The following is a 25,867-nucleotide window of genomic DNA, read 5'->3' as shown; positions in this document are numbered from 1 at the left end:
CCCTGCTATGGTAAAATCCACCATTTACTGGCCCAGATTTTTGTTACCCCCCCACCCCGAAAAAAAAAAGTTGGTCCTCGTTTCTGCTTCAAATTGGCCACAAAATCGCACCTTTTCTGTTTTGAATACATCGGGCCTCGAAAACGACTCCTTCCGTCGTGCCCCTAACTTTCGATTGTTTGTTTTGCTGTTGGTGATTGAGTTCTTTACTTCCAAAATAATTATAGCGTCTGTCATAAGAGAACATTAGAAAACCCTAATTAGACCTTACCCGGGGATGGCTTGGCAAGGAAATTCTGTAGTTTTCTTCATTTTTTATCATTTATGTGTAATTGTGGAATCCCCCATTGAGCGCTTGCATGTGAAGTTAAGTGATAATTAGGCTATAGTGACTGACAACTTTGTATTTGCTCTCTGAAGTGTTGTATTTGTTTTGTATGTGAAGATTTAGATTTGGGATGTGGCCCATAATTTTAATGGGTTGTGGTAATACACATGATCTGTTATTATTCGCCAGCCTTTTGGTGGTGGTGGCGGGGGGAGGGGGGGTGTTATAGTAGTAAAAAACATATCCACAATCTTAATTATTCTACTTGGAGGGGGAAGATGATACTTGCACATTCATGCGACTTTCACAGGGATTATTCTATCATAAAGCCATTAATTTTTATCCTTGAATCTTACTTAATGCATGATAACTTACAGGCCTCAATAGTTATTACAGCCTGTATTGAAATTATCATCTTAGAGGTAAGAAATTCCTTGAATTGTCATCTGAGATTTCTTTTTTGTGAAACCTTTACACAGATCATACCGACCAAGATGAAGCGTGTCGTTGAAGATGGTGATTTGGGGGACAGTTCAGCATTTGAGGAAGTCACTGTTGATCCAGTTGTAAGGGGTTTTATAAAAGATTGGGATGCAATGGAAGACTTGCTACATCATGTTTTGTATAATAACCTTGGATGGGAGATCGGAGACGAAGGACAAATACTGTTTACAGATCCACTTTCAACTCCAAAGGTAAAGTTCCAGTATTGTATGTTACAATTTCTTGTTGTCATGTTAGCCAGTTAATCCTGTTACTATAAATATCAAGCGTTTCAATATTACATGTTGCTTCGTTACTTTTGTGATTATTTATTTTGCTACTTAATTATCAATAGACATAAAATAGGATAGCATTGTTTTCATCTGTGTTTTGATTCTTGACTCTTCACGTTGAAACTAGTATTACACAGAGAGATGCATCTGCCCCCATGCATAGTTTTGTGTGTATTTATCTTCATGTATTTTTTTTTACAAAGGCTATGGCTGCAGTTGGCACCTCCGATAATCGAATCTTTCTCCTTTACCATTGAGCCAAGCCTCTAATAACTATTTTTGATTAATTGGAAGATCTATGCTTCTAGTTTACATTGAGTACTTGTTAAAATAAGGAACTATCTCATACACATGTATATGTATACATTTATGTGTATATATTGTTATCTTATATTTGGAAGATCAATACTTCTATTTTGTTTCAAGTTCTCTGTTGTTGAGCAAGAGAGCGCATCTCGTTTGTTAATATGGGCCAGATTTAAGTTCCATAGAAGACTCAGGTGCACCCTCCAACAATGTTATGTTTAGATTGTTTTAATCTTGCCTTTATATATATTACTTTCTTGAGTTCCTGAAAACATCCCAAAGATCCTCTAATTAGTAGTAAACATCCTATACGCTTTGGTTGCTTCCTGGTTATACCCCTACCTGATGTTTCTCATGTTCTCTACAAGCCCTTTGGTAAATTGAGCTAATGTTAGAACTAAATCATGTTCTGGTTCAGATCCAGTAGTCATTTTGAGAAGGGCGCATCTAGTCACTTTTGATACGCATGTAGTCACTTTTGATACATTACTTTACACCTACTTGGGTACTTCCGTTATGAAGCCGTACACATACCCATACCTGTAACCAAACTTCTTGGACGCTCTTTGCATATATGCATACATTTATTTAGGCATGTACTCAACTAATATTTTAATTCAGAGAACTTGTCCAACATGTCCTAGACATAAATCCTACACTTCACATACACTTTTGAAACTTGTAGGGTTCCAAATTATGATTTCAATGGATGTTTGGGTGTCTAATTCAAAAAACAAGTATTTTTATAATTTATAATCTACATAATCAAGGAAAGGAAACATAAAGATGTTATATGAATTTTAATTCTCACAACACATGAAAAAAAAAATATTATCTCATGTAAACTATTAATTTCAATATATAATGTAATTGTGTACATAAATATTTATATAGCCATGTCCCCGTATCTCACCTTGTGCGAATTTGCTGTGCCCCATACCTGTACTTGTACCCATACCCGTATCCATGTAACATATCTTTACACTTGTTCTATTGGTTGTGGATCACTCTTCTCTCAGCATGCAATCATGATACAAGGGCTGCACTTTCACCTTAAGGTGTTATATTTTTGGAGAGAGTGCTTTAATTCTCTTCTCATAAATAACCTTTTCCCAACAAGTAGCTTTTTTATTCATGAATATTAGTAAATATTGCATCTGACTACTTTTTGAATATCCATTTTCTATTATGTATCAATCTTTTAGTATAATGCCTCTTTTCTAGTGGAACATCTCCTCTCCTTGAACAAATCAAACCCTCAAAATCATTTGTTTCTTATTCACTATTTTATTTTTTTAGTTAAGGTAGCTTCTCTTATTTATCCTTGAAACAATGCAAAACTCTTTCTCACCCCCTTCACATTTTTGATTAGGCGGTGAAGATAGTTTCCTCGCATGTTTGATGGGCATATAGCCCTTGCTTATCATCTTTTTTCTCATAGTTGAGTAATTGAGATTTTCTTTCCTCCTGGCATTCAAAACGTTTTTGATTCCATGAATCGAGGTTGCATTAGTCAGATAAAGGTACATGGATATAACAAATTTTGGAAATCGAAGATAAGATACCTCATATATACAACAAAATAAATCCAAAAGACCATGTGTGAAAAACGATATAGTATATATTTGTAACATGAAATTGTCTTTAATAACTTGAAAAGATGCAATAACACAGAATTGTAGAAGATTTTGAAGTTAAGAAATTGATAAGTTATATTATAGCTATCTCGGATACTAATGAAATTGTGAATCTACTGCTTATGAATTAGTTATTAACTCCTTAGTCTTGGATGCATCTACAGTATGCCTTTATATACTTGGAATATACTTTAATTTCCTAGATATATTATAGAAATATTTGAAAATTATCTATCAAGCTTTCAAGTACTAAGTATCACATAGGCATCAGTTACACCAACATAGCGTAGCGTCTTCAATTTTCACAATATCAATAGAAATTTTAATGGATATTCCTAATACTTTTGATTACTAGTCTTATCTATTCATACCTAGCACCTATGTTACCCGGGTACTTCATTGTTGAAGCCGTACCCGTACCGGACACGTACCCGACACTTTCCCGTACCCAAACTTCATGGACACTTCTTGAATATATGCATGCATTTATTACAACATGTACTCAATTATACGATATATGTGTTAATTTAAAACACTTGTCAAAGACTTCCTGGACGTAGAGCTTACACTTCACATCCGTCTTTTGAAACTAATGGGATACGGGTCGGGTTCGTTTCAGTCCATACCCAAGTTCAAAACTATATAGTTAACAGATTGTTTAGATGTCTAGTAAAAAATGAGTAGTTTACAATTCACGATAATCAATATGATAAAATAAACTAAAAAATGTGATCGAAATTTTAAATCTAATGACACATGAAGCAGAAAAAAATTATCTCATGTACATTATTAATTCAATATATATATGTAGTTTGAACCCGTACCCAACATTTTACAGCTTTGTCGTGTCCCCTACTCGTACGGTGGTACCCGTACCAGTACCAATTTTCATGCAACTTAGATTTAGGTAATAATATTAGTTCTAAATTTTTAATTAAAGTAAAAATAGCTTTCTATTCTATTTCCTATGCAAGGAATATAGTTTTAATTTATGGAATATTGATCTAAAGTGAATTATTTTATATATATATATAGCCGTGTCCCCGTACCCTACTTTTTACAAATTTACCGTGTCCCGTACCCGTACCCGCATCCGTACCCGTACCCGTACCCGTACCTAGGCAACATAGCTGGCTAGCACTGTTTTCTATGAAATGAATATTACCTAGCTTTAATCCTTTCTCATGATCTAAGCATAAGGTCTTTCTCCCTCCAAAACAAGATTCTATCAAAGATGTATGAGTTTAACTCTTCTTAACATTCTTATTGTTTCAATATTATTCTTATGTCATTGTTAAATTTGATGAATCTTAAAAGCTTTCAGATTGAAATAAATATAACCATGTTGTTCTTGTTTATTCAGTTTTAGGGTATGTGATTTTGGTAGGAACGACGACATGCTAATTTTCATTCAAAATTTTGGTGCCTATTAATTCACACTATGAGACTTAGTTAAGTTGCTGAGAAAGTACTGTAAATAATTTCTGATTGTTGATCAAATTGTTTAGTAAACCAATCACAACCTCACACTACGCTTCCTTAAAATTTCTAGCTTTTGTTGTTGATGAGATGGGGTTAAACAAACCTTGGAATGACGAGCACATATCTTTATGGTTATATCATGATACAAATTCCTAAAACTCATATAACGAGAGATTTTCTTTGTTGGTGATTGATTTCCCTCTCACCCCAACTATACACACACATAGTATACATATGCATGCATACATTTCAGTAATGTGTGAAATTATTTGGCAATCTAGTCAAAGCTACATTTAACCCAATATGTATCAGATGAAAGAGCCTTAATTAAGAAGACAGTGGTTTGAACATCAGAATGGTTTGAAAACGTGTAGAAATATTTGGAAAACTAATGGATGCTCTTTGATAATATGTATTCTTGGACTGATCAAGAAGCATAGATGTTTAAAGAAGGCGGCTTTATTTTAATATGGGTGAATCTTTGCAAATTTAATATCTTGGATCCTGAATCTTAAATTATTTTTCATAGAAGTTATCCGGACATGTCGAGTGATTATTCCTATCCAATGGTTTTAGAATCATTTTACATATATCTGCTAGCTTTTACAATTCTAAAGAGGAAATTGGTACATTTGACCCATCATGTATCGGATGAGAGAGCCCTACTTATAAAGATGGTGGTTCAAATATTAGAAGGGTTAGAAAAGTATAGAAAGCTTTAGAAAATTAATGGATGCTCTTTGATTCAAGATTCCTAGACCGATCAGGAAGCTTAGATGCCAAAATAATGTGCCTTTATTTAGTGGCGGTGTTAGCTTCTACACCTCTAAAGAGGAATATGCTATTTCTTGTACGAGAGATTTCATTTTTAGGTGAGCTGGTCAGTGAATTGTTGAGATAGGAGCATGTTAGGTTTTGAGAATCTTTGCAAATTTAATATTTTGGATCTTGAATCTTAAATTATTTTCATAATGGTAACCCAAACATGTTGAGTGATTATTCCTATCTATTGGTTTTAGAATTATTTGACATATATTTGCTAGCTTCTACAATTCCAAAGAGGAAACTACTACATTTGACCCATCATGCATCAGATGAGAGAGCTTTAATTATAAAGACGATGATTCAAATATCAAAAGGGTTTGGAAACGCGTAGAAAGCTTTGGAAAACTCATGGATACTCTGTGATAATAGATTCCTGAATCGGTCAGGAAGCATATATGTCTAAAGAATGTGGCTTCATTTTAGTGGTGTTGTTAAACAACTCCAAAGAGGAATCTGCTATTTCTTATATGAGAGATTTCATATTTAGGTGAGCTGATCAGTGAATTGTTGTGATAGGAGCACGTTAGGTTTCGATGATCTTTGCAAATTTAATATCCTGGATCCTGAATCTTTAATTATTTTTCATAGTAGTTATCCGGACAATGTCAAGTGATGATTCCTATCCACTGGTTTTAGAATCATTTTACATGTACCTAGATACAATTCCTAGAAGAGTTTAACACCATCATGAAGATGTACATCATAATTGGCTAATGATACAGAACATGTCTTGTAGTAGGAAGCTTGAATATGGGCATATATATAAGCTATGTTGAATCCTCATATTTGCTGATGTCTTAAGTTATGATTCATGATTATATGCATCAGTTGATGGATAATTGAGCATGTAATTCAGTGTTGCTCATCCATCATGATTCTATTGTTGATCATGCATCGGTAAAATATGTCAGCTAAGTTTGCAATGTAGTTGGGACTACTAATTAATGGCTCTAAAAGCTTGTATATTTATAGCAGTGTTGAAAAAAACCGCACTGCATAGCACATTATTTTGCAATATGTAACATAACAATGAAATAATGCAAATACATCATAGCTGTACATTTTGAGAGTATACTGTGTACACTATTTCACTATAAAATACGTTGTTTCAAACTTCCAAAATGACATTAACGTTATTTCAATATTAACTTATGACATAGCATTATTTCAATATTAACTTACATTATTTCAATATCATTTATATCAGATATTAAAAATACTTTCTTCTTTTGCTTTGTCCAGGACTTCATGTGGTTTATTTTTAGATTGTTTGTTAAGTCATTATTACTTTTTTAATGTTATCGTTGGTATTTGGTGACACTGTTATGCTTGTGATTGTGAACTTATAATTTCTGAAGAAGGAAGTAAATGTGAAATTATAAACTAGACATGAAATTTTGTGATATGTATTTGGACATTTTATTTTGGTACTTGTTAGTAAATCAGTTTATTTTTATAAAATTTAATTTTTTTATTAAAGTATAACTTGATATTTTGAAAACTGTGTCCCTATTTATTAAAATCATTATGAATATTTTTATATTTTTAAATTATAACATAACAAAAAAACTTAAAATGTATGGTGCATGTTATGCTGTACAGGCTTTAACATATCGAGAAGCTCAACTTTATGCTATACATTATTGTTATTTTCAACTTTCACTTATAGGAAGTCTTATTAAGAGCAAGACACATTCTTCACTCAGATAAACAATAACGGATATTTATTGGGAACTAAAAGCTGTTGTATAAATTCTTCGATTTAGATCACTTTCATTACTTATCTTCCAAAATCCATTTCTAATCCCACACTACATTTTCTATGTATGCAACTTTAATTGGTTATTTCTGTTATGTGATACACATGCAATGAAAGATTTACCTCATTGCATTATGCCCTACGAGGAACAATTTTGCATCCACCACTGGTTCTGTAAGTTTCTGATCTAAATCTTGATCTACATCTAGTATCATGCTCTTACTTGTGGCTCTATCTGAATTGATTAAAATTCACATTTGCTGGGGCACCTGTTCAATGATATGATAATTCAATAGCTCTCAGAAGTTGTCTGTGAGGAATGGTGCTTTCATGACTTGGGTGCCTATCTCTTTTAGATACTTTCATAGTCATACTTTATTAATGTGTATGCGCCAGGGTTTTGAGTCTAGACCTAGCCATATATATACATCTACAAAGATGCTAGACAGACATGCACAATAATGAGTTTCACCACTGTTTTGTTTCGGTATTGTAAACTTTTGCACTTTTTGCTGACTTTCCTTCTATCACTTTGATTGATAAGTTGGTGAATTCCAGACACTAGTATCTTCTAGACTTATTTGATGGGTTGTCTCCATACAGTGGTATATTGAAGAGAAGACAGCCAAATTAACTTGGAGGAAGATGACCTACTGTCACCACATTTCTATGTGCCCTAGCATTTGGTTTAATGAGCACTTTGTATCTTACCTTACTCTAAATTGTGCTTCCTTGATCCTTGCAACTTACCTCATTTCTCTCTGACCTTTGACTAATGAGCACTATGTACACCTTAGTTCATAAACTTTGCTTCCTTGGTCCTTGCAAATTGATGACCTAGTATTTCTCATCGTGCAAATTAATTTTGAATGAGTCTCTGTGTTATGCTTTCTTCTTCTTACATACACCTCATCTCTGTACTAACTCTTCTTCATATAGATTCTTCCATCATCTTTCTGCAAGAAAATTTTAGTATGATGATGCAAGAAAATTTTAGTATTGTCTAGTATCTATGTTCTTGAACACCTGATATGCAATTCAAGCAGTAGTGGTTCTCTCTGGAATCTATGCTTCACTAGTCAAGTTATTTGGACCTCAGTTAAATATGTTTCATAGGCTCTAAAGTTTAATTTGTATTACAGATATCATAACTTCAGAAGTTACTTCATTTCCCCTTCCGCGTATATAAACTGGCCTTGTTGGACAAAGTGCCAAACCCTGGTGTCAAAATAAGCTTTAGGGCTATCTGAATTTTTGTGTTATCTAAACCATAATCTATTTAGTTCAGGCGAATAAAAGAACGTCTAAAACTGAACTGGATGAGCAACTTTAAACTCAACCGCCCATACTGAAAGGTTATTGGATCTGAAATTTATACCCTAAATTTAAAATTCATGCAAGATAAATGCATATTGGGCCTGATATCCATCCCCTCTCTTGAGCCTTCCTTCTGGACAATAGTATTAACAGTTTCCGTTAGTCTGTTTGTTGCCTCATGTCACAATTAGCAATACTTTTATGTCCTGTATAGCTACTGCTCTCTGTCAGGTTGGGATTCAAGCTATATTACTGCAAAGGTCATAGTTGCATGCGTTGTGCTTATTTTCACTTATGATCTCTCTTTGCAACCATGCCTTCTGGAGAAACCAGGTTCATGCTCTGGACGTACTCATTTTATCGCCTTTGTAGTTGTCCTTGACAAGATCTTGTTTGTCTTTTCCTTTTCTTTTGAGGATTTTCAGCGTGTGTTGCTTTTTGCTAGCTTTTCTTTTCCATGAAACCCTTGGTATGTTCGTATAGAATTTGTAGCTAAACATAGTGTATCATCCTCAAGCTGGTGACACACTTCATATTGCAGATATACTATTTATTGCTTAAATTACTTTTTATGCATCTTTGAATAAACTATGATTTTAAGTGCATATCGTGTAGTTTGCCAACTTGCACAGACTGTTGGCCACTTCAGGTTTCTATTTACCATAGGCACATGAATTGCATTTACCACAAATAAGTCAAGTTCACTGTATTTCTCTTCTTTTGAAATTTCTTATCCCCATCTTAGTCTACACTTCTTGAAGAACACAATTAAGTTAATTTACATAGATAGTTTCTCATAACACCTTGCCTATCAAGTGTACTAAAGGAATTGCTTGGTTCTAAATGATAATGATTGTGCACATGCCTTCAAATTGACAGGCTGTTAGAGAACAATTGGTGCAAATGATGTTTGAAACATTTAATGTCTCAGGATTTTATGCATCTGAGCAAGCAGTCTTATCACTATATGCTGTAGGACGCATCTCAGGATGCACTGTGGACATTGGACATGGAAAAATAGGTATGTAATTTGAATCTAATCTGAAGGTGTTTAGTTATGTTGTTAAATGTATAGAGGATATTAACTTTGGGATCCATTTGGTTAATAAGTCATGTTGTTGATGATTTTTGAACTTCACATTAATCTGAAATAATTGTCTAGTATTTGAAAGCTTTGTTTGGGGCTGCCATATCTTGATATAGTTACAACTTGCATGTTCAAAATCAATAGATGCGACATTGATATCATATTGCTTCTATCAGAACAATGCATATAGAAGAACTTCATAAAGTGACAAGCATCACGCCCATGCTCACACTGGTTGGTTTGGTTTTTTTTTGGTTTGTATACCTAACTTTTATCTTCTCTATGAGTTTTTTTAGTTATAGTCTTGTTTTTAAAAATTTAATTGTACTAATTTTTTTTCCTTTAGGCCGTTGCTCCTTCAGAATTAGATAATTGAGAATAAGCTTTTTTCTTATGAAGGTAGTGAAATACATAATAAGGGTGTCGATAGTTTTTATTGCGAAATTTGAAATTCAAATGAGATTCCTTAACCTTCAATCCCTCCTTTATAATATCCATTTTATTGTAATATTTCAAAATTGAAAAAGAAAATGCTACCTCATAGAATAAGAGTACTGTGAATGGTTTCATTTTTAAAAATTCAAATTCAAAATTAGGGAGGGTACACGATTCTTTTTTTAATAAAGATGTAAGGCCAATAGTAAATCACAAATCTCTTTTTATAAATAAAGGGGAGATTTAAACCATTTCTTTTTTCATCTCTACCCTTTTATATAGTTCAATTTGTTCTTTCGCTCACAAAATAGCAGATCCACATTTTTGTTATTTATGATGTCGTTTACTTGATTCTCCTATTTAATTCTCATCTTAATTTGACAGCCAAGGTGCGATGTAACAATATTAACCACTAATCTATTCTTCAATAGAAATAATGCTAAGTCGCATTCAAATGGGTTTGGGTATCGATACGGGTGTGGGTACGGATATAAAATACGACAAATTTATGAAATGTAGGGTACGGGGACACAACTACTTATATGTTGAAATTAATAATTAACATGGGATTATTATTCTTCAATTGAATTTAAATTCATATTTATTTTTAAATTTCTTTTATTATGTTTATTATAAATTGGAAACTGGCAAACTGCTCATTTTTTAACTAGACACCGAAACCATTGTTTTAAATCATAGTTTTAAACTTGGATATGGATTGATCAAACCCGACCCATGTCGAACGAGTTTCAAGAAATGAACATGAAGTGTAGGATATACGTTCAAGAAGTTTTTGACAAGTATTTTAAATTAAAACATATCATATAATTGAGTACATGTCTGAATAAATGTATGCATATATTAAAGAAGTGTCCATGAAGTTTGGGTATGCGTATGTGTCGAGTGTGAGTTCGGTACATGTACGATTTCATGGTAGAAGTATTCGAGTTACATAAATATAAGGTCTTCACATGTAACCATTAATATCTATCTCTCTATACAAAATAAAATATGGGTAAAGTTCACTAAACGCCCAATAAATTTTGGTTTTTGACACTAAACCTAATATCTTTAGAGCTCTCACTAAACCTCAAAAAATTTCTGGTAGAAAGCTCTTAAATTAACATTATTAATTCATATGTGGTCAAATGACCAAAATATCCCTGATAAATTTTGAAAGAAAACACCCAATAGGTTTTTAGCTTTGTCGCTTTACCCCCAATATCTTTGGTAGATAATTCCTAAAAGTGGTCATTTATTATTTATAGGATTATGTATGTAAATTTTGAATTTTCTATGAATTTAATTCTAATTTTTAAAATTTTAGGGTCAATTTGCAATTTTTAGATTTTTCGAAGGCCTAAAAATGGTCATTTATTATTTACAGGATTATGTATGTAAATTTTGAATTTTCCAGGAGTTTGATCCTAATTTTCAAAATTTTAGGGTCAATTTGCAGTTTTTAGATTTTTCAAAGGCCTTTTTGTAAGTTTAGATTTTAAGATTTTAGGGGGTTGTTTGTAATTTTTCTTTAGGGATTTGTTTGTAGTTTTAGGAGTTTTCAAGTTGTCTATAATTTTTATAATTTAAAGGGGGTGATTTGTAATTTTAGATTTTTCAAGGAGTTTTCTTCTAACTTTTAGAATTTAAATGGGGGTTATTTGTAATTTTTAGATTTTTCAATCGGTTGTTTGTAGTTTCAATTTTTAGAGGGCTAAGGGATAATATTCGTTAGTGTAAAATTATTGGGTAAAATGTCCTTATGGGGTGAAATGCAAAAAATCAAAATGTTATGTTTATTTTCTAAAACTCCCAAACTTGTTGGGGGTTTCAAAAAATTTGCGGACTTAGTGTTAAAAGATTAAACTTATTGGTGATGTAGTAAAATATAGCTTTTTAAAAAAATTTAAGGAACCAATTGACATTTTTTGGAAGTATGGCTAATAGTAAACCACTAATCTTTGCTTTATATATATATATGAAAGGGAAGAGAAATAAAAATATGGTTATTAGATTTTTTAACTATGAATAAAGAGAATAAAAAAATATGATTATTAGACATTAACTAAAATTTGACTAGGGTTAAAATATGTTTTTAATCATGACAATTATGGTTTGATCAGGGTTAAAATATTTGACTATAACTAAGATTTTCTAATTATGGATAGATTTAATTTGATGAGAATTCTTAGATGAATATAGGATTAGTTGTCCACGTGTTACGCATTACAATTTTTTGTCTTTAGGAGTGCTGCCAATTTCTCATTATATATAATAAAAGAGGGAAATACAATTATGTGATTTTTTAGTTATGGATAGTTATAATTTCATAAAGCTTACCAAATATTTAATTATTAGAAGTTTCTAATCACGGATAGTTCTAATATGATTAGGATTCTTAGGTGAAGAGAAAATTAGTTGTCCATATGTCATCTTCTAATAGGATATAGAGGTACATGATTACTTATGATATGACACATGACAGTTTCTTATGTCTTTAGAAGTTCCACTAATTTCGGATTATATATACAAGTGTTTTGCCCGTGCTTGCAAGGTTGGATTTGGTTTCTTTAGTTTATATATTTGATTTCTTTGTTTTGTATAGCTTTCTCTTTTAATTATGACCGTGTTTTTAAAAGTTTATTTCTTTGATCTGTTGCTCCAAAATTTGATAAACTTAACCAAGAGCATTTTTCTTATCAAGCAAATACAAAGTAAGGGTGTGCCTGACATTTATATCAAAATTGAAATTCAAATTAGATGGCTTATTCAAAAGAATTGAAGAGCACTCACATGATTCCCACCCATGCGAGATTTGGTGAAAACTGTTCAATACATTGAGTTAAATCCTACGAAATAAAGCAACTAATTAAGACATTGCATAATTTGCATTTAGATGAGATATAAAGTTTTAAAATATCCGTAAAATAATCTTAAGTATCTAAATATTTATTCATAGAATAATCTTAAGAACCCATTAGAATTTCAATCTAATTATTAGAAAAAATCGGATAAAGCATGGATAATTCGAGATAATATTTTAGGTAACTTGTGTGAATGATTTGTTTACTTTTTGCGGATTGTAAAGAATATTTTGCTATAGGAAAGTTTTTTTATTTTATAGATCATTACATGTTGTACGTTTCTATCCCCTCTTTATAAAAAATAGTAAAGATAGTATATCAAATCAATAAATAACAAAACAATTGGCCAATTCATTAATAATATTTTAAGAGGCATAGTAGGTATGGCTGGGGGATTCTTTAGAATCACTCAATTTTTTTCTCAAAAAAATATTTCAAGAGAAATACGAATCCATCAACTTTAACTATAATTTGACACATGTATAATTTTGCGTCAATGTTACATAAAGCACTAGGCGGCAAGCTTTTAAATGTCGGTCGACATGTCGACATGTCAGCCGACATATCGGTTTGAGGGTTTGATCGACACGACATGGACGTTTTCAACTCGTATGTCGGTTTTCAGGGCCAAATCGGAAATATCAGGATCATATCGGACATATCGGTCTATTTTTTAGCTTTGAAAAATCGGCCGATATTGTATCTTTTTTTAAGATCTGTTTTTTGTTATCGGGTTTTGGTTTAGTGATAAATACCCAAACCCGTTTGACCCGTTCTCATGTTTAAGGGTTTCTTATGAATCCGATAGAAAGAATTTATGAACCCAAATCCATATATTATTTACTTTTTTATATGTTTAGTCTATAGAATTTATAAAGTATGCTTATATTAAATTTATGAATGCTTAGATTATATTTAGGACATGATATTATACATATGTGCACTACCCGATATGATAATCCGATATTTAATCAATGTCCCTCGGTATATCCCTGATTTTCACTATCCGATATGGATTTCAGCCATTCGATATGAACCCGACATCCGACATTTAAAACCTTGCTAGGCCAGTTAGGTGTTGGACCTAATGCCTAGAGCCTAGGCGACTAGGCGGAAGCTTAGGCAAGAGTTAGGTGTTTTCTTATTTTTTAGTTTTTAATTACAATTATTGATAGTAAATGCCAATGTTATAGAAAGCTTAGGAGCTGGACTGACACCTAAACAGAATTCTTAAATGATGGTGGATGAGGTCTTGCTGAAGGTCGGGAGAGATAGAGGAGGTGTTCATAGGTGAAGTTTGGAGAAGGGTTGAGGACGTGGAGGTTGCAATGGAGGAAAATATGATTAATGCCTAAAGGGTGCAGTCCATTCTCTCCTAGGTGTTTCTAAAATTTAGGTGGACATCCTAGGTACCGTCTAGGTACTAGGTGTTAGGTAGGCGTCCAAAGTATCACTAAGGCCTAGACAGGCTAGGCGGAGGTTTTTTAAAACATTGTTTTGCGTGTATGACTTTAGGGTTAATTTTAGATTAACCCCCTCAACTCTGGTGAATGGCTTAAAAAAACCTTCAACTATTTTAATTTGAGAAACTCTCTCATGTTTGGGCATATCATAGATAACCCTACTCAACTTTGAAAATTAGAAAAAAACCCTCTCAATTTGGGCGTCTCATAAAACCTCCCTAATCTTTCACACTTATTCCGCTAAGCCCCTCGACGTCATCTCAAAATATAAAATAATTGAAATACCCTTCTAAAAATTAACCCATTCAGTTACAAAAAACTCCCAACCGATAAAAAGAATCTTGATCAATTTATAATATGTTTTCCAACTTTCTCATTTCTTTCTCATATTCTAAAAATATCAATGTAATTTTTTAAGGGCATTTGGTATTTTTAGTAACCTACATGTAACGTGACATTCTAAACCTAACGATGGTAGCTTTCAGGGTATAAAGAGAGAAGAGTTTATGAGAGTTTCTCCAAAATTTTGAACTTGGTGGAGGATTATTATAATAGGCTCAAACTTGAGGGGGTTTCTGAAATTACAATAGTCGAGGGGAGTTTTTTGGGACACCCCATATTTGAGGTGGTTTTAAATGAGAAAAGTTTTGAGGACTTATCTCAAATTTTTATAGTTGAGAGGGTTATCAACAACATGCTCATAATTGAGAGGGGTTTCTGAAATTAAAATAGTTGAGAGGATGTCTTTTGAGACACCACCTATAGTTGATGAGAGTTTTCTAAGATTAACCCATGATTTTATGTAGAGATGCTATCTACATGATTTTTTTTTAATTTCTATATTTAAATATATGATTATGAGGTTTTTAATTATAGATAATTATAATCTTATAATGACTACGAAATGTTTGATTATTAGAATTTTCTAATTATGAATAATTTTAATTTGATGAGGATTTTTAGATGAATATAAGCTTAGGTATCCGCAAGTCATTTACTTATAGGGTAGGACACATAAGTATTTATGATATGACACATGTCAATTTTTTGTTTCTTTATGATATAATACATGTTAAATTTTTGTGCATTTATGAGTTTGACCAATTTCTCTAAAAATTATGTATTAAATTTTTTTTTTGGACGGCTGCTCCTTCAAAAATAGATAACTTGAGCCAAAGTTTTTGTTCTTAAAGGAAATATCAAATAAGGATGTCAATAATTTTATATGAAAATTTGCAAGTCAAATTAGATGGTTTGATCACCAATCCCTCCTTTTTTTGTAAATATTTCAAAAAGAAAAAAAAACTAACTCAATAATAAATCACAAAATTCTTTTTACACATTAAGGGGGAATTTAAACCATTTCCTTTTCCATATTTACTACCCTTTTATGTAGTTCAATTAGTCCTTTCGCTCACAAAATAAAAGATCCAAATTTTCTTTATGTATTATGTCTTTCACTTGATTATCCTGTACATTTATGATTTAAGTTCCCATCTTAATTTGACATTCAATGTATATTGTAACAGTAGTAATTATTAATCTATTCTTCAATGGATATAAGATCTTCACGTGTAACCACTAATATCCATCCTCTCTATAAAAATTTAAATGAGTAAATTTTATTGAACCCCTGATAAGTTTAGACATTTGACACTAAACCCCTAATACCTTCGAAACTCTCACTATACCCCCAAAAACTTTTGGCAGAAAAATTCCAAATTAATATTGTTTGTTACTGTGTGTTCAAAATGATCAAAATACCTCCAATAAATTTTGGAAGAAAACACCCAATAAGTTTTTAGTTTTGTCACTTAACCCCCAATAACTTTTCATAGAAAACACATAATAATGGTTGTTTATTACTTTTAGGTTCTATATGGAATTTTAAAAATTTTCACGATGTTGTTTCTAATTTTTAGAATTTAAAAAGGGTTGTTTGTAATTTTCAATTGTAATATTAAGTTTTCGTGTAGGTCTTTGTAATTTTTGAATTTTTAGGGTCTTCTTGCAATTTTTACATTTTTTGGACTTTTTGCAATTTTAAATTTTACAGAGGGTTGTGTGTAATTTTAGTATTTTTAAGTTATCTGTTTGTAGTCTTTGGAGTTATCACGGGATTATCTATAATTTTTATAGAGGGTTGTGGGACTAAAACAGCTAGAAGAGCTCCAATAGCATCAAGAGGTTTCTTACTCTAAGACACCCAAAAGAACAAAATTCCATAGAAAACCGATGTTCATAAAAAAAAAACACTGGGGAGTAGTATCCAGTCAGATGGTGGATATATTTACAGAGTTAATAACGTGAAAAAAGACAAATTTGAAGTATGCAAATACAATCATTGCGAAAGACATTAACGAGTCTTTCATCTTTGTTGAGGCCTTCCAAGTTGGAGACTGGAAGATGGCGATCGAAAAACAAATTTGTCCTCGAAACAAAATAGAAAACTAGAGTTGGTCAAAACCACAGCACGTGAAGCCTATCTCCTGCAAATTGTACATGGTGAAGGCTCAACCTGACGTCTCCACCAAGAGGCACTAGAGATTGGGGGCTTATTGATTCTAGAGCAATACAAATTAGATTATGACGAGACATTCAGTCCAATTACAAATATGTCAATAATATGAGTCATTTTAGCTTCAAGAGCTAGTAATGTTTGGGATATGCACATAAACTCGTTCCTACCAGGTGAGGTGGATTGAGAAATCCGCATGAAGAAACCTAATGGATTTGAGTACAAAAGAAGCCAGGTTATGGTTGCAAGTTAAGGAATAAAGCAGTGAAAGCCTTCAATGCGGTACTATGTCATAATTTGTTTGTCAAACATATGTGATGCACTCGAGTAGTCCGCATCAATGTAGATGACCTAATCATCACAAGAGATGATGAAGTAGAAATTTGACGATCAAGGGTTCTTTATCTGGTTTTAGATGAAAAGGCTTTGGAGGATTCAAATATTTTCTCGGGCTAAAGGTGGACAATGTTAATTAAAGTTTGTTTCTCTGCCAATAAAACTTTGAAAAAAGATCAATTGATCCAACACATCATAGTCAATTGTGAGTAGGGATGTTAAATGGGTGGGTTTGGGTATTAAATGGACGGGCCATAAATGGGCGGGCATGTTTTGCCCATTTACCCATTTATGGCCCATTTAATATTTTTTAAATGGGCGGGTTTTTGCCCACTCATTTAATAAACGGGCCGCCCATTTGCCCATTTAATTATAATAACTATATATGTATAATTTTTTTAGGATGATTTTTGTAAACTTTTAGGGGTTTTTTATAAACCATTGAGAGCTTTTTGCAAAATAGCATGAACATATTGAACAATATAGCATTAAAATTACCAATCATGTATTTTTTTTTTTTTTGCAAAATAGCATGAACATATTGAACAATATAGCATTAAAATTACCAATCATGTATTTTTTTTTTACTATACCAAGCGTGCATGAACATATTGAACAATATAGCATTAAAATTACCAATCATGTATTTTTTTTTTACTATACCAAGCGTAAAAAACTCAAAGAATACATCACTTGCAAAATGATATACATTGCTTATTGCGATAATCAATGCCACAAGAAACCACTTATGTCACATCAAAAAGAAATTCAAATAGAGCAGAACTTTTTCGAACGTGCAAACCTGTCCTATGAATAATCATCACAACTCGCCTTAAAATGCCACAATAACCCCACGAGTGGACTTCAGAGAGAGAAAGAGTATCAATGTAACTTGAGGAGAGCTCATCAGTTTTAAATTCTCGATTCGATAATTTTCAATAATGATGGGGTAAAAATGTCAGTTACTTCACGCAGGAAAAACAAGTTCGGAACAATCATGTTCTAACATTACAGAAAGGAAAAATACAGTGTACGAAAAAGCTCAGAAGATCATATACAACGAATTTTCATCTCTCACATGATATCAGCAAAAACAATGGGAACAAAACTCTACTTGGTAGCCTGTGCAATCATATTGCTTATGAAACTAGCTTGCTCTTTGGCAGTCTCCACCAGTGAATCCTGCATGCAGAAACACAGTTAAGATACTTACACAGTTAAATACTTTTGCTAACATACGAAAGTTCAAAACACTCTCCAACATTAGAAACGTAGAATTCCACCTATTGGACACATCTTGCTGAATTTTTTTCGCTTTACCTGAATAAGTTTGTGCAATGCACTCTGCAAACTTCTTTTTTCACTTTACCTGGATTTACAAGGGTGGTTTTCTGCAACCAATCCCATTTTCACAGGAACAACTCAAGTAGATATCCAAACAAATACAAATGTTGGCGAGATTTGACCAACCAACAAACAGATAGTTGTTAACACCTAAAAATGTATTTTTTGCAATCTGATAGTCCTCTTACCAGAATAGAACCAGAAGAGTGTGTTATCTTTCTCTCTGCCGTGCTATGCGTCCTTACGAAATGCTCTAAAATTGATTCAGTATCCCTCGCGGCAATAACTGTGAACTCTGTACACTGGAACATCGAAAAAAAAAAACACTTCAAAAAATAAAGAGTGTTAATAGCTAAATGAACACGGTTGAACATTATAGCTCAAAGTAACTTAATAAAACATGGGAAGTCAGCATCCATTTATACGGTATTTACATAAAAAATCAAAAATCGACGAAAACAACAGCATGATATATGAGTAAGTATGAGACAAATATGGTTTATGCAAGAAGCGACACATTGATTATACAAGAAACCAGTGGATATGAGAGAGGGACTTTAGCTCTCTTCTTATCCCGTGTTATATATATTGTATCAAATTTGTGATGGCAGATTCCTTTGACAACAACCATGAACCATGCTCTTAACAGTTTTTGAATCTCAGTGTTAGCTTTAGATGAATAACACAGTTGAACAAACAAGTAATTGCATAATATAGAATGCTTAAACATAAAAGCAATGTAAATATGTGAATTATCTCTTAGAGAAATGTTAGGGAATATGGAATTGATATATGGTTCACGTGACAACAAAGATATTAAAGTCTTTACCTTGGCAAGACTTGCAACAAGATTCAGCGTGCTCATTCTGTTGTACTCAAAGAGGACAGGAAGCTGCAAGTGTGAAGAAGGAAAAAGATCTATATCCAATTTTGAGGCACCAAAAATCAGTAAAGCACATGTAGAACCAAATTATATGAGGTTAAGCAGGAAATTGAAGGACTCTTGCATTACACCATGTCTCAATAGTTTACTATGCATATATTCAGTTTCACATACTGTCATGTTTAATGAAGCCAAATGCAATAGTATCTTAACCTAGAAATGGAGCATTTGCTAACCTCATAAAAAAACAATCTTTTTTGAATAATTTCAAATAGGTTTTATATAACAAAAGAAAATTTGTTTCATAAGAAAATGAAACTAACTTTATGACTTTGAATTCAAGAGAAGGGGATATACCTGATTGCGAGCTGGAGAAGTTGCAATTTTCGTCCTCTTTCGACCAATTTTTGGGAAATCTCGATCAACTAAAAAAATTAGGGGATTTAGGTTAAATTTAAAAAATTGGGACCATGGAATGAAACATTAACAAAGTTGATCTCAGCTAGGGTTCTGTTTGATTAAAGTACTCCTTTTTCCTTCATTTTCTCCTCTTCCTTCTCCAATTTCACACTTTAAACTTAAAAAATATATGTAAATTACACGGATTTCACTAGATTCAACAGAATTTTAATGTTTGATCTCAAAATGAAGCATAAACCTGAGCAGATCAGAGAAGCCTCAACAAAGTCTAAAAAATAGGGTTTTGTCTTGATGTCGATGGCGGAGCTTGCCGGCGATGGAGGAGCTTACAAGTGGGAGGAGGCGGAGCTTGCCGGCGATGGCGCGGGTGCGGGCGGCTCTGGCGAGGTCACCGCGGGAATCGCGGGTTTAAGGCGAGAGAGAGGGAACGAGAGAAAGAATGAGAGACGAGAGAACGACAAAGTACAAAAGGGAGATAACGGGTGTTCACTCGGGCGGGTTCAAGGCGGGCACGATGACCGCCCATTAAGAGCCCTTTTATCTTCTTTTCAATGGATACCCGCCCATTTAGACCCATTTAACTAAATGAGTGGGTTATGGGCGGACTGAATGGTGGGCGGGCTGGGCGGGCAATTGAGCATGGGTCATAATTGCCATGTCTAATTGTGAGCCATCTTAATATTAATAGAAACAAAATGTCATGGTATATGCAGAAAAAGGAAAGACTAGAAGATCCAATATAATGTCGACAGATTGTTGGAATCTTATTTATTTGAACATCATGAGATTAATTATAGTTTGGAGTGGTGAGGCAATATGCCAATACTAATAGAAGCCGAAGCCTTGTTAGAAGCAGTTGAGGTGGTCATAGAGCCATGTTCTCTAGAACATTTTCTTTAGAAAATTCTAGCAACACTGGCTATAATTCTTGTATATAAGAACAAATTTTATATTGTATTGTTGACTCGCTAAACTGACTTTAGATCTTTCTAAGTCAGTTGAAAAACCCTTTGCCGTAGGCCTCAGATGATAGTTGCAAAAGCTACTAGTAGAAAGAGAGTTGAGTGCTGGAGAGTTTGAGAAAGAAGAATGTGAGATCGGTGTGTTTAGAGTTTTTTTCCGCATTGGCTAGTTTGTGAGTAGAAGCAAGAATTTGCAGCCGAAGGAGTATATAGAAAAGAGAGAAGCAACTTGTAAAGTTTGATTAGTAATTAAATGTACTGCTCTGTTGTCCTCTATTAAAAGGAAAGTTGTTAGTTAACCTTGTGAATTCTCCCATTAATAATTAAGTGTACTCATTTTCTCAATGTTTTATATGAAAGGCTGAACATGCTGGTGTGGCTAATCTCTATTAATTTGATCTATGAATTCTAATAAAGATAAAAATAAAAAAGGGGGCAACTTATTTCCTCTTATATCTATTTATCTTAATTCTTAATATGCGAACGCCTCAAATGTTTTGCTTCAACCAATATTAAGTTATTAGGGGCTTAACAGGTCCATCCTTTTATGAATGTTTTATTGTGGTTCTATTGTGGTATTTCAACTGCTTTTTATTATTCTTTTAAGACAAGATCTGCTATTTCTGTGAAGTAAGAGTTTATAGAAATGTTTTCTTTCCAATCATTCCAGATATAGCACCAGTTTGTGAAGGTGCTGTTCAGCACATTGCCTCAAAAAGATTTGAGATTGGAGGAATTGATTTGACAAAGCTGCTTGCTCAGGAACTTCATAAGTCCAATCCTCTAGTAAATATTGATTTTTCTGAGGTTGAAAAATTGAAGGAGCGGTATTCATGCTGTGCAGAGGACCAAACTGCCTTTGAAAAGACTCAGAATTCATGCCAGAGGGAAACCCACACCCTTCCAGATGGACAGGTTTCTATCAGTCTAAATAATAATATTTATTACCACAAATATCTAAATCCATATGTACCGTGCCTTACTCGTACATTTAGCTCATGAATTATATAAAATTTAGCAGAGCTTTGATGTGATTTTCGTAGTAATTTCATTTTCTTCCTTCTTAATTTTGGGAAACAGTCACTCATCGGTGCCTTGAAAACCTGTGTAAGTGCTGTCAAGAGATGTTACCTAATGTATTGTCGGATTAAACCAAATTTGCAATCCATCCGTGGTAGCTAATATCTTAGAAGCTATCTTTCAGGCCTATAAATAGTTAGCCCTGCTATTACATAACGACGTCACCAGTAAGCTTTATCTATAGATTGTGGGTTGGAATGTTTGTAAAACAAGTTCTATACTCGAGGCCCTCCCTCATATTGAAATTGGGGCCCTGAAGAAAAGACCTCCAGCATAAGGATGAATTGTTTGGAATGACATAATAAATGAGGATAAATAGATATATCTAAACAATTATGGGTGGTTTGAATTCAGTAACTCTTGAAAGAAGAAAGGATGACTTGTTGGAATGACATAATAAATGAGGATCAATAGATATATCTAAACAATTACGGGTGGTTTGAATTCAGTAACTCTTGAAAGAAGAACCTGGTAGTCGAGTTCCGTGTTAGATGACCACTTCACCCAATGCCTTAATGGATTGTGATGGCTGGTGACAGTAATTTTTTTTAACATACTTATCTTAAATATTCTGCAAATATCTGGTGTTAACTCATTGAAATATTCAACAAATTAGCTACCCAAAGTTATCTTAACATAGTTTCCTCATGGTGCAGTTAATTTAAATTTTAAAATGCTTCCTGGGCTCATATATCTGACTAAAGCTCTGCCTTGCTACCACTAGATGTTTTATTTTGTTTTTTGTTTTGTTTTTTTCCATATGTGGAGGTATTTTAGATGTTTACTTGACTGGAAAAAATATGCAGTGCATGTTACTATATGCCTGTTATAGTTACAATAACTTTTAAATACATGCTTTCAGGTGATAACAATAGAAAGGGAAAGATACATTGTTGGAGAAGCTCTATTTCAACCTTCTATTTTAGGTCTAGAGGAGTATGGTATTGTTGAGCAGCTAGTCCGTTGCATATCAACTGTTTCATCGGAAAACCATCGTCAACTTCTCGAAAATACTGTGCTGTGTGGGGGTACAACTTTTATGACTGGTAACGTTTTCCTGGGTTCATCAACTTTTATCATTTTCATGAAATGTCTTACTACAACTGCTAATTTAATTAGTTAGGCAGGCCTTGTAGGAACTGTTTTTCTTTTAAAATTTCTTAGACGCAAACACGGCATATATATGAGTTTGAGCATAATAATATGATAGATATAATACATTATTAGACTTGTTCAATATTAAATAGTCATATCAATACAATTTCCATTGGTATGTTTCATTGAGACCCAATTCGATAGTTACTCTGTCTTTGATAGTAACTGTCTTGTGTGGTGCTCTGATCTTCTATTCTTCACCTAGTCCACTATGTTGATAAGACCCTTATGGTCACTATGGAAGATGAGTGAGTTAACCTAAGCCATGAGATAGAGAGGTAACCAAACTCAGTGGCTTCTAACAATCCAAGCATTTCAACCTCTTTCTCCTGGGCATTTATGTTGTGTGAAGTCAATAGCATATAGCAGGAAAACTTGTACGTAGGATACATGGGGATGGTTGATAGTTTCATATCAAGATTACTGCTTCATTTGATTCTTTGTTTGTCAGTGAGGGCAAACTGCACCTACATTTGATGATACGATGGTCTTGTAACATATCAGTTCTATGTATTCATTGGACTGTAAAGATTGCCTACCTAAATATAAATTTGAATGTCAAGGTAGAAGGATTCAACATTGATAAATGTTAAAGGACCCTGCTGTTGCACCAAGACTCCAGAGTTGTAGTGATGGTTGAGGGTTATAATTCTATATTCTAACATGCTCCCCTCCAAATCAGCCCACAAAACACCACAACAAACAAACAATAAATAAATAAATAACAAAAAATTAAAAAATTAAAAACACAAAACACACAAAACAAAAAGAAATTCAGCATTTTACAGGCAGAAATCTGGTCACATGCAACTGCATAAAAAATCCAGCCAGAAATTTGTGGCCAGCAAGACTCTAAGCCCGTGTTGCTCGATACCATGTGAAAGGATCCCGTCGTTGCACCAAAACTCGAAAGTCATGGTGAGGGTTATAATTTTATATTCTAACAATAACATATATTATCTAATTCTAGGGGTCTGTTTGGCAACACTTCAAAACTAGGCTAGGATTGAACCTGGACTAGTTTTGGGTGCTTTTTCTGTTTGGCAAAAACATTGGCCACTGTTAGCCCAATTTTTGTAAGCCAAAAAAGATCCTCTAAACTAGTTTTGTTGTGGACAGGAGGCTGCTAAGCCACTACTGAACTGGTTCTCACTGGAACCAATTCGAAGCTAGGATAGGGTAATTGGGCAGATAAAGAGAAAAAGAAGTCATTTTGTTTTCTGAAAACTAGAATTTTTTTGTTTGAGGTCTGCAGTTGAAGTTGATTGTTGATATACGTGATAAGATTTATAGAAACTGGATATTACACATGGGTTCCATTTAGAAAATGCATGTGGTAGAATCCATTTGAATATCGTTTAGTTGTTACTAATTCTATGAAGATGCGTGAGGGGCAGTAATGTGGGAATAATTTCGGAGGACAAAGACACATTCCTTACCTCAAGAGTGCATATTTAGGCTTACATAAATGACTTGCCTCCCCTTGCATGCAAACTCACAATGAAATTCCACAATGCATGTTTCTCAATTTTGTTTTCATTGAGAAGGCTTAAAAATAAATAAATATGTAAACTTAGTCTTTTGGAAAACTGTGATAGAACAAGGTTTCATGTTGATGACATAGTTGTATCTAGGAAGGACTTTCAGATCGATAATGTTCATCAGGAGCAAAAGAATAAGGTTATCCCAAACTTTATAGGACGATGGTTGGACTCTGCATCTGAACATCACATCAAGTTTACTGCTGGCATGAGCACAAAAAATTGCATAGAAAAGTTAATAAGGTAATAAGGTGAGAATGAAGGGAACTCCATTATTTGACAATGAATAATGGAGAAATGAAGGGCTCTCTCTTCTTCAAGAAATGATCGCTCAAGTCTCAATGCAAGTCATTGCAATCATCCTCCAACAAAAGGGCCAACTTCTGATTGCATGCCCAGTTTCTGTTAGCATTCCCTTACTAATAAGATGATTTTTTATTGAGATAAAAAGTGAAAAGTGAGTTTTTGCTAAGCTGAAGACGGGCATGAAGGGGCCTGTAAAGGCAAGTGCCCATTTTTGACACATTACATATCTGCCAACTGAATCTTGTACAAGCCTGTTTTACTTGAGCAGTTGGATGTGGTCTTCAATCCAATAAATCCTACTATTTTTTTCTTTTTAACGTTTTGGAAAATTTTGGAATCTTCGGATTTGTAAGATGCCTTGTTTACAATACCAATTTATATTAAGTGACAGAAATTAATTGATTCCAACATTTTGTTTTATCAAGGTTTTGAGGAGCGTTTCCAGAAAGAATCTGATCTTTGTTCTTCATCCATTCGGCCTTCTCTTGTCAAGGTATGTTCTCTTTGATCTAACGCAATATTCTCTCTGGCAAAACATTCTACAATTGTGCAAGAAGACAGATAATTTTCGTCTACATTTTATTTTTGCAGCCTCCAGAGTACATGCCAGAGAATTTACTCAAGAATTCAGCATGGATGGGGGGTGCTATACTTGCTAAAGTAGTGTTCCCCCAAAATCAGCATATCACCAAGGGTGAATATGATGAGATGGGCCCCGCAATTGTTCATAAGAAGTGCTTCTGATGTCTGGGTACGTTACTGTTGTATCCTCTCCTGCTTCATCTCGCCTAACCTTGTCTTTGCAGTGTGTGAACCGACCATTGCTTAGGTTTAACTTGTATGGTGGTGTATCAGTGTATTCCTGCAAATCTTGAGGTTAAATGAGACGGTTATACATATTATGCAGGTGATTCCTAGAAAAAGAAGAGGTTTGTATTGTTAAGACTAATTAGCTTCGCTGGTTTCTTTGTATTTGTGTAACTTAACGTGACAATACCTAATTATATCATGTTAATCCAATATACTTATGTTGTATAATTGAA

At 33.4% G+C, this 25,867-nt stretch overlaps 1 protein-coding gene across 1 annotated transcript in view; it reads left to right on the top strand.

Moving 5' to 3' along the window:
* LOC109843169 (actin-related protein 7) overlaps positions 1-25,867 on the top strand; it is a 26,119-nt gene extending 252 nt beyond the window's left edge. Inside the window, exons 1-7 of the mRNA XM_020412101.1 lie at positions 1-10; positions 808-1,023; positions 9,310-9,451; positions 21,413-21,657; positions 22,685-22,868; positions 25,250-25,317; positions 25,416-25,867. The exon at positions 1-10 is cut by the window's left edge and continues 252 nt beyond it. Coding sequence (XP_020267690.1) covers positions 1-10; positions 808-1,023; positions 9,310-9,451; positions 21,413-21,657; positions 22,685-22,868; positions 25,250-25,317; positions 25,416-25,568 — 1,018 coding nt within the window. The 3' untranslated portion in view covers positions 25,569-25,867. The remainder of the gene's footprint in view (positions 11-807; positions 1,024-9,309; positions 9,452-21,412; positions 21,658-22,684; positions 22,869-25,249; positions 25,318-25,415) is intronic.

This window comes from Asparagus officinalis, chromosome 5 (genome assembly GCF_001876935.1).
Source record: "Asparagus officinalis chromosome 5, Aspof.V1, whole genome shotgun sequence".
In the NCBI taxonomy this organism is placed as follows: Eukaryota; Viridiplantae; Streptophyta; class Magnoliopsida; order Asparagales; family Asparagaceae; genus Asparagus; species Asparagus officinalis.
Note: the sequence above shows the minus strand (reverse complement) of the source record. Positions and strands in the feature narration are given on the sequence as shown.